The sequence below is a fragment of the Carassius auratus genome, unplaced genomic scaffold (genome assembly GCF_003368295.1).
Source record: "Carassius auratus strain Wakin unplaced genomic scaffold, ASM336829v1 scaf_tig00000876, whole genome shotgun sequence".
NCBI lineage: Eukaryota > Metazoa > Chordata > Actinopteri > Cypriniformes > Cyprinidae > Carassius > Carassius auratus.
The window spans coordinates 769371-779544 of NW_020523328.1; the positions used below are offsets into that span (position 1 = coordinate 769371).

Below are 10174 nucleotides of genomic sequence, written 5' to 3' on the forward strand. Positions count from 1 at the left end.
ATAATAAGATAGTAGGGTAGCGTGATGTTGAAATCAATATGTAATTATTGCTTAATGTGATAATCAAATTACTCAATGATTAAAAATAATATGAAATACAGCAGAAACACTGTCTAGAGCTTTTTTTTTTTAGTGTAGTAGTAGTATTGCAATAATTTTGTTTAATTTTTTTTCTTAATAAAATGAGAATCAGGTTTATGTTGCGGTTAAATTAAATGTCAACTTTATGAGAATTTGGTTCTGAAAACAACCAATTTTTCAACTCTTTTGTACAAAAGTATGGGTCGCATTTCAAAAAAAAGATTTAAAACTTTTAACCATTTAAGTCGTCTGGTGAAAATCCTGTATTGTTTTCATATCCCAATAGCAAAAAAGGTGAAATGTTGCAGTGTCAGTTTTTCAAAATACTTTTTTCTGAAAAATGAGCCAAACTGCTTGAAGTCCATATTACAGAAAGGAGAGGGTAAATGTGCCTCTTTATTTTTAAGATGGTCTGCCACTGTACACTGAGTGGAGGGATCAGAATAATCCTGTGGTTTTGGAGCCACTGGAAACGGAATGTTTTGACTCTCCACTGTGTTCTTTGAACAATTTTTCCATCCAATCTAAACCTCAGTTTTCAGGCTGATTATCACAAGGGAACAGATTTTTATCCTTTTGTGTAAAGTTTGTTTTCTGTACTGCTCCCATCTTCACCCAGAAACACACCTCCTGTTGTGCAGCGCTGCTCACATTCCCATCACTTCATCCCTCACTTCTGTTTTATCTTTTGCTCACAATTTGTTATATTTTGCCCTGATTGTTACTTTTTCACTTTTTCTCGCTCTGCTTCACGGTCTCTCAGTCTCAATTGGAGGTCACGGTTTGGGTAAGCGCTTTGAATAATGCTCTAGTCTTGTCATTTGGTACTGCATGCAGAACTGCACGGTGTCTGATACCAAAGGCCTCATAATTTGCCATCCTATCTACTACTATAGCGTAGTCCATATGTAGATTATCTTGCATTTCCCGCCGTTTTAAAATGACTTTAGTAGTTGATAATTGCAGGTGACTAATGACTAACTTACCAGGTCTTTATGGTGTAAAGTACATATACTGATATTGTTATTTAGTTTTTTTTTTTCTCAGCTTGTGTAGATTTATATTAGTTTGTATTAAATCGTCAGCTCTGGAAATTGAGGTAACAGACAAAAAGGATAGTGGATCTATCAATTTTAAAGTCACAGAGCGAGTATTACGTTTTGTATTAAATCTTAACCTGCATAGACAAGTAGATCTCTTTAAATGATGGATCCCAAGTCTCTAAAACTGTTACCTTGACGCTTCAGATGTTTTGCATCTAGTGCATGGTGGAATGTAGCTATGGAGGGATGGGTACTAAACTATCTAATAACAAGACGTCTGCCTGCACATTACCCGTTACTAAACCTTTCTCTGTATTCTGTAGGTGCTGGAGTTGGTCCAACTATTCAGATCGGAGAGCAGACGGTCATCACCGTGGATGCAAAGGCTGCTGGGAAGGGCAAGGTGACATGCACGGTGTGCACTCCGGATGGAGGCGAGGTGGATGTGGACGTAGTTGAAAATGAGGATGGAACGTTTGACATCTTCTACACAGCACCCCAGCCTGGCAAATACATCATCTGTGTGCGCTTCGGTGGAGAGCACATCCCCAACAGCCCCTTCCAAGTCACGGTACATATATGCCACACACATTCTGTGTTCATATGGAGCACTGTTAATTCATTTCAGATGTTGAACACTCACAGGAAAATGTTTCCGGCAGGATAGCATGTTAAATACACTGTGAACCTCATTACAATGTGAATAAATTTGTAGCTTATTCTTGCATCAACGAGCAATTCAAGGTATTAGTTCACCCAAAAATTTACATTTCCATCCTTCCACCCTGTATGATTTTCTTTCCTCTAGTGTAGCGGTTCTCAACCTTTTGACTCAACGGTCCCTCATTGTCCAACAACCAAAATATTCAAAGCCCCTCAGTATTGGCAAAGATATTTTCTCTTGTAAAAACAAGCAGCGGTGTCATAATTACAGAAGAAATACATTTTGTTCACAGAAACTGGCAGTGATAATATATTGAAAACAATATATTAAATTGAGAGAAAATGTATAATTTTGGGATATCTGTGAGATTTAAGATGCTGTATCTGTACATTTCTTTAAAATAGATTGAGAAGTTTAAAAGAAACATTTAGGACAAGGCCTTTTCAAACCTTTAAAAAACTTAATTTTATGCAGTGTTCATAGCATGTTTTAATTCTTCTACTATGTTTAAGCAAATTACTGAAAATAAGTTTAAATGTTTAAATTTAGAATTTTTGGCAGTTTGTGTCTGAAGCGTCATCAGTGTAGATATATGGGATTTTTGAGACTTATCGATTTAATGAAAACCATAAGTCTGATCATAGGAAAGATACAGTATACAGTAAGTCAGAATAACCTTCATGTCTGGCCTGAATTTGGTCATGGATTGGAAACTCTAAGCTCTAGTAATGGAAATTTTGGTCTCAGAGGAAGGCCGCATTGCTGTATTTGAGTCCTTACTGGAGTGATGACTGTAACCAAACTCACACTCATAAATTTTCAGGACTCTGAAACCAAAAACTGGTTTTAAAAAAAGTAAGGGTCATAAATGACAACCATTTTAATTTCAGGATGAACTGTTGTTTGGCAAGAATCTAGATCTCTTACAGTGGCTTCTGGTTGAGCAGCGTTGTACCGGAGGTGGTTATTAAAGGGATTTCTTCTTTGATTCTGTTGCCCTGTCTCAGGCTTTGGAAGGTGACTCTCCTGATCAACTAATGCAGCAGACCCAGAACCTGCAGTACGCCTACGCGCCCAACATGGGCCAGCCATGGGTACTGACACGCCTCCATTTCATGCTCTGTTACTGACCAGTCCCCATTCGGTCATGTCCTTCCTTTTTTCACCCTCCTGTTTTTCATCTTCCTCCAGGTTTAGGGTTTTTCACCTCATTTCCAATGATTCTGCTTTATGTGGACTCTTAAATACGTTTTCATTGAGTCATAGAATGACAGCCATTTTGGAAAGCACTAAATGTGGGGAATCACACATTTGAACAAAATGGCTGGTTGTTGTGGAGCTTAAGCTGTGTTGGAAACTCATTGTCTTTTATGTGGGCATTAGATGTTGTTTTTGTGTGTGGTACATCATCGTTGGTCACGTTGTCATTTGTCTGCTTGGCTTTTTCTCCACCCCTTCTCCAGATTGGTCAGTCTGCAATCTCTCATTAGTATGTCATTCTCTCTCACAGTGTTGGTGGCTGCTTCATCATCCTCGTCATACTCCTCTCCATTATCATTGTTTTTTTGGTTTTTAAGGGTACTATTGTCATGTCTGCTGTTTGTGCACTTCATCTCCACTCATGATATGCGTGTGTGTATGTATAGTTTAATATTAATCTTTTGTCTGCTGTTTTTTTTATATAGACTCATGACCTGGTAAATTTAAACACTCTGGAATAAAAGTAATATTAAACAAATTAAGCAATAAGCAAATATTGGTTACTTGACCCAAGCCTCAAACAAACCCATTAGCTCTAGATCTTCAGGTTCTGATGGCAATCTGAGTTCAGTGTCCACCTCATGGTTAGTTTTGATCGGATCGATTCCTTCACAGGCTACAGACAGACAGTTGGGCATGAATGGGCTGGACGTAGCTGGACTGAGACCCTTCGACTTGGTCATTCCTTTCACCATCCAGAAAGGAGAAATCACAGGTATCCTACTCTACGAATCTGTCCAATAACAGAAATGTCCTGATTTCTACAAGAAGATTCTTATGTGCACCCCATGCCTTACAGGTGATGTAAGAATGCCTTCTGGAAAAGTGGCCAAGCCTGACATTACGGATAACAAGGACGGCACAGTCACGGTGAAATATGCCCCAACTGAGGCTGGCCTGCATGAGATGGACATCAAATACGACGGAATACACATCCCAGGTAAAAGAGCCTGTGATTGGGCACTTCTTTTTCCAGACATACAAGTTTACACGAGAGAAATACTTTAAAAATGTTTTTTTTTTTTTTGGTGTGTGTGTGTGGTGGGGTATATGAACTGCTCAATTAAGAAATCCTTCTCTTGCATCTTAGGAAGTCCACTGCAGTTCTATGTGGATTATGTCAACAGTGGTCATGTGACTGCCTATGGTCCTGGTCTAATTCATGGCATGGTTAATAAACCTGCAGTCTTCACGGTCAACACTAAGGATGCTGGAGAGGGTATAGATGCTCACATATCAACCAACTTAGCTTTTATTTTATTTATCCTATTTATTTATTAGTGTTTTTTCTAACTTTGTTTTCTCTTTTTATATCCTGTTTGTTATTTATCCTGTTTAATTATTTATTATACTAATGCTTTAGCGATTCTGTTTTTTTTTTTTTTACGGACGGCCTTAAAATCTAAAATGTTAATAACCCAAAATAGAAAAACTGGTTACAATATTTCTTGTTCATTAGGTGGTCTGTCTCTGGCCATCGAGGGTCCGTCAAAGGCAGACATCAGCTGCACTGATAATCAGGACGGTACCTGTACCGTCTCTTACCTCCCTGTTCTTCCTGGTGACTACAACATCCTTGTCAAGTACAACGACAAGCACATTCCCGGCAGCCCTTTCATGGCCAAGATCACAGGTGCTTTAAGTGCTGCTATGATATTTGGAAGCAAAAGAAGTCCATTCATGTCCACTGTTTAAAGTGAAGTCCTCAAATCTGTGTTTGTCCACAGGCGATGACTCGATGCGCATGTCTCATCTGAAGGTGGGCTCAGCTGCTGACATCCCTCTAGACATCGGCGAGCTGGACCTCAGTCAGCTGAGCGCTTCTCTTACCACCCCGTCTGGCCGGGAGGAGCCGTGTCTGCTCAAGATGCTCAGGAATGGGCATGTGGGTAAGTGTTACGATGAAAGTTGTGTGGAATGAAATGTGTGGAGTCTGCACTTGTTCTAATCACATCTATTTCTGCCATTTTCTCTCAAGGTATTTCCTTTGTGCCTAAGGAAATTGGAGAGCATCTGGTTAACATTAAGAAAAATGGACGTCATATTCCTAATAGCCCCATCTCAGTCATGATCAACCAATCAGAGATCGGTGATGCCAGCCGTGTGCGTGTGACTGGTCCAGGCCTGAGTGAAGCCCGCACCTTTGAGCCTGCAGAATTTGTCATTGACACCAGAGATGCAGGTCATTTGCTAAAAAACAAAAATATTGTATTCTTTTTAATACTCATGTATCTGATAATTTATGGTTTAATCTTTTTATTTTATTCGTTAATTTGTTTTATTCAATTATCTTTTCTTTTTTCTAAGGATATGGAGGACTCAGTTTGTCTATTGAGGGACCCAGTAAAGTAGATATCAACACTGAAGATCAGGAAGATGGCACCTGCAAAGTCACTTATTGTCCCACAGAACCAGGAAATTACATTATTAACATCAAATTTGCAGACCAACATGTTCCAGGTATTTACTAGAAGTTGCACTTTCAGAATTAGCCCTTTTCTGATGTATGATTACAGAGTTTAATTTCACCCTTTATGCTCCTCCAACAGGAAGTGCTTTTACCGTCAAAGTGACAGGAGAGGGTCGGATGAAGGAGAGCATCACCCGCAAAAGAAGAGCTGCCTCTGTGGCCAATGTTGGCAGTCAGTGCGACCTCAGCCTGAAGATCCCTGGTAAAACTTGTGGAAACAATATTAACATTATCATCAAAATTCCCTCGTTTAACACCCCTACAACGGTCACCCTCTGAATTTTTGGATCCACAGAGATCAGCATCGCAGACATGACTGCTCAGGTGACCAGCCCGTCTGGCAAAGTACACAAGGCTGAGATCATGGAGGGAGAAAACAACACGTATTGCATTCGCTTCGTGCCCACGGAGATGGGTGTGCACACTGTCAGTGTGAAGTATCAAGGTCAGCATGTCCCCGGATCCCCCTTCCAGTTCACTGTGGGTCCTCTTGGAGAGGGAGGCGCCCATAAGGTCCGGGCAGGAGGCCCAGGATTAGAGAGAGCAGAGGCAGGTGTACCAGGTATGGTTTTTGTCTTTAAATATTCTGTCACACATTAGTTTGTGGTTGAATTTTGGCAAAATTTCATATGCACTTTCAAATCAAGCAGCTTTCCATTGGTCAATATGACATTTAACAGCCCACTGCAAAATCTGTGTTGGGGTATCTTTCACCAAGCGAAAATCCTGATTGTGTGGATTATAGCTGAACAGACTGGATTTCACCCACAAAAATTAGCGGAGCAATGATTTGTGTGATCTTGATGCTTCATGTTTTCCCCATGTGCAGCTGAGTTCAGCATTTGGACCCGTGAAGCAGGAGCTGGTGGTCTGTCCATTGCGGTCGAGGGACCCAGCAAGGCAGAGATTGCATTTGAAGACCGCAAGGATGGATCCAGCGGCGTCTCCTACATTGTCCAGGAGCCTGGTGAGGCTTTTGTTCTGGATTCTCACTGTTCTTCCTTATGGTAGGTTTAAGGGTCTAAAGCTGACTGCTCTCCATCCATTTCAGGCGATTATGAAGTGTCCATCAGATTCAATGAGGAGCACATCCCTGACAGTCCATTTGTGGTGCCTGTGGCCTCACCATCTGATGAAGCCCGCCGGCTCACTGTTGCCAGTCTTCAGGTGAGGCTTCGAGAAAGACAGACATTTGTCCAACCCAAAACGACTCCAAGTCCACCCTTGGCACAGCAGCCACAATAACAGTGAAAACATTACCTCACATTAAACCAATCTAACTTGGTTGCGTTACGTCATGGTACTATCACAAATATAGGAAAGGAGAGGTAAATGTCAAAGCACCACACATGCTCTCACATACATGCACACACTTGATAACTGCGTAAATAGTAAGTCTTTTACTTCTACCATTGATAAAGTCATACACCTCACACAAAAAAGCCACAGTTATCAGTTGCTGCTGTGTTCACGGGCGGCGCTGGGGTTTCTGGGATACTGAAGGACTGTTTGTATTTCTCGTGCCTTGTCCTAAAGGCTCCCAACAGCCCTACCACCAACATGGATTAAAATGAAAGGCTAAAGGGTTAAAGAGGGCAAAAAGGCTTGTTTGTCTTTGTGTTCTTGACTTTGAACTATTTCCTTTTTGTGTCTTCTTGGGGGTGGAGGGTTTTCATTTCTTGGTTTCTCAAAGCCTCTCTCTTTAACCCTGTTAGCCTGAAGGTAAGAGATGTAGAGAGTCGTATAAGGCTGTTACGTCTAAGACTTTTACTCCATTTTTGATCCTTGGTTGAGTGTGGCAGTGTCATGTTAATGCAGGAGTCCGGATTAAAGGTGAATCAGCCGGCCTCTTTTGCTGTGAGCCTAAATGGGGCGAAGGGAGTCATCGACGCCAAAGTTCACAGCCCATCCGGAGCCCTTGAGGAGTGCTGTGTTACAGAGATCGATGAAGGTAACGATGGGTTAAGTGTTAAGCACAGTATGCTTGCACTTCAAAATGAAAGCATTTGCTTGTTGGAAATTCAGCATCCAGAAGAAAGATTAACCGCTTCAAAAAGGACTTAAATGTTGTTACTTGTATTACCTCAAGGCTAACACATGCCAAAATTAGCTGAAGTAATTCTAATTTATCTTCATCTTTCCTCTCTCCGCCTTTCCTCACAGATAAGTATGCTGTGAGGTTCATCCCCAGGGAGAATGGCCTGTACCTGATAGATGTGAAATTCAATGGTTCTCACATCCCTGGAAGCCCCTTCAAGATCAGAGTTGGTGAAACTGGCCAGGCTGGAGACCCAGGAATGGTGTCTGCTTATGGAGCTGGTCTGGAGGGAGGCACCACTGGTACAATGCATTTTAGATATCATGTATAGTGTGGTCTTTTTATAGTTGTCAAAGTGTGCAGCCGAACTAAACTCACCGTACACCACCGTCTCAGGATCTCCGTGCGAGTTCATTGTGAACACCAGTTCAGCTGGCCCAGGAGCTTTGGCAGTGTCCATCGATGGGCCTTCCAAGGTGAAGATGGACTGTCAGGAATGCCCAGAGGGCTACAAGGTCACCTACACACCTATGGCGCCTGGAAACTACCTAATTTCTATCAAATACGGTGGACCGTACCATATTGTTGGCAGCCCATTCAAAGCAAAAATTACAGGTAAGAACCAAAAAAAGCTTTAATTATAACTTGTTGCTTGTTTGTCTTTGTCAAATTCAGCGTTTATCATAGTGTCTAATTTGGGGTGGGCAAACTGTTGTCGTCTGTAATGTCAAATGTGTCTCTTGCAGGCTCCCGATTGGTCAATAGCCACAGCATGCACGAGACTTCATCAGTACTAGTTGACCCTGTGACCCGCAGCGTGATGGGAAGCCAGCAGGCAGCGCCAGGCTGGGGCAGCTCCGATGCCAGCCGTGTAGTTGCCAAGGGTCTTGGACTCAACAAGGGCTTCGTAGGACAGAAGAACACTTTCAGTGTGGACTGTAGTAAAGCAGGTATGAATCATCTAGAAATTGATTGCTTTGAAACTGAACAATTGGCCATTCAGCCAGTTTAAGTTAATTGCAAGCATTTAACACTATATTCCCATCAATCTCTACAGGGAGGAACATGCTCCTGGTTGGAGTGGACGGACCCAAAGTGCCCTGCGAGGAGATCTTGGTGAAACACTTGGGTAACCGTCTCTACAATGTGTCCTACCAGCTGAAGGAGAAGGGAGAGTACATCCTGGTGGTGAAATGGGGTGACGAGCACATCCCCGGGAGCCCGTATCACATCACTGTCTAACTGCCCTCCAGCGTCAAATACAAGAACACTGAAAACTCTCGTCTTTCTTTCTTTTCATGATCCTCTCATCCTTTATCATGCTGCACCACTGTTCAGCTTTCAAGCAAGAGAGGGATTTCACAGAAGCACCTTGTCACTGTATACCAGTCATTTTTGGATCCTGTTACATTTGCTGCATTCAGTAATCCTTTAAATCAGAGGGTCCTGGTGGCTTTTGCTCAGTGTTTAATTTGTTACTGATGTAGTCTCTAACACAGTAGCTGCTAGAATGTTTTGCCTGGTTTAGAAGACTGCTGTTCCAGTCATAACTGTACAGAGTAACCATTGCTAGTAGCAGGAGAAATACAGATGTGATTCAGCCGCTTGTTTAACACAAATCTTTCATTTTACTTGCCATTGGGTGAAGAGGTGCCTAACCATAGACTGTCACGTAGACTGAATTAACACTGGTGCCGAAGCTCTGTGGGTCTGGCCTTCTGTCTGAGTGTTTTGAATATTTTTCAGTCTGCAGAGCTGCATGTTGCTTCCATTTGACCATGAAGACATTTTATTGAAAATGTCATTTGGGTGCCATTTAAAACCAGGATTGTGTGCCAAGTGATTTAGCAATCGAAGTTAAATTGCATGACAAAGAAAAGATGATGTTTACCATGTCATTTGGGTGAAGGCATAACGAAAGGGAGATTTTTATTTTTGTTTTGGATGCATACTGCTTTAGTTTATTGTTGGTTGTGTAAAATGCACTTGAAAGTTGTAACATTTGGCAAAACATCACTTATTTGTGCTCACTTTGTCAGCTCTTTAGCCCTTTGTGCTCCAATGTCAATGTATAATCAGTATTCCAGAATTTAAAAAAAAATGAAATTGTCTAAAATTTAAAGTTTTGACTTGCCGTATTTTGATACACAATAAAATTGTCTTAACTATTTTTCTGTCAACCAATGTGTAAATGCTATAATTTTCTTGAATATGTGTTTTTTGGGTTTATGTTTCTGGATTTTTTATTTTTTTTATTTTATTTTTTTTTTCATGAATGGCGTTTTCATGGTTAAATTATTTTGTATAATGAATTTAAGGGAACCGTAATTTGAAATTGGGTGATCTGTATTATGTGCGAAATGTCTGTAGACCTTTGAGCTAGTATTATGCATATTTAAAATTCAAATATTAAGAGTTTGAGTAAAATTGACTTAATTGAGAACATCCAAGATTACCTTAGTCACCATGAAATCAAAATGGCAAATTCTTATGAAATAGTTATTTTAAGTTATCCATGCAAATCTTTAATTCATATGATCTAGTGATCTAATCAAATTATTGTAATAATGCTGAGTTAAAATCTTATTTTTTTTTTTGTTCAAGAAGCCATTTCACTC

The 10174-nt window shown here is 40.8% G+C and overlaps 1 protein-coding gene across 1 annotated transcript in view; it reads left to right on the top strand.

Moving 5' to 3' along the window:
* flna (filamin A, alpha (actin binding protein 280)) overlaps window positions 1-8903 on the top strand; it is a 32802-nt gene extending 23899 nt beyond the window's left edge. The window contains exons 29-47 of the mRNA XM_026242135.1: window positions 845-868; window positions 1448-1695; window positions 2796-2882; window positions 3664-3763; window positions 3848-3988; window positions 4139-4267; window positions 4508-4681; window positions 4776-4937; window positions 5027-5230; window positions 5356-5508; window positions 5598-5720; window positions 5814-6080; window positions 6348-6485; window positions 6570-6685; window positions 7337-7469; window positions 7682-7858; window positions 7953-8171; window positions 8303-8506; window positions 8614-8903. Coding sequence (XP_026097920.1) covers window positions 845-868; window positions 1448-1695; window positions 2796-2882; window positions 3664-3763; window positions 3848-3988; window positions 4139-4267; window positions 4508-4681; window positions 4776-4937; window positions 5027-5230; window positions 5356-5508; window positions 5598-5720; window positions 5814-6080; window positions 6348-6485; window positions 6570-6685; window positions 7337-7469; window positions 7682-7858; window positions 7953-8171; window positions 8303-8506; window positions 8614-8798 — 2984 coding nt within the window. The 3' untranslated portion in view covers window positions 8799-8903. The remainder of the gene's footprint in view (window positions 1-844; window positions 869-1447; window positions 1696-2795; window positions 2883-3663; window positions 3764-3847; window positions 3989-4138; window positions 4268-4507; window positions 4682-4775; window positions 4938-5026; window positions 5231-5355; window positions 5509-5597; window positions 5721-5813; window positions 6081-6347; window positions 6486-6569; window positions 6686-7336; window positions 7470-7681; window positions 7859-7952; window positions 8172-8302; window positions 8507-8613) is intronic.
* Window positions 8904-10174: the final 1271 nt, after the last annotated feature.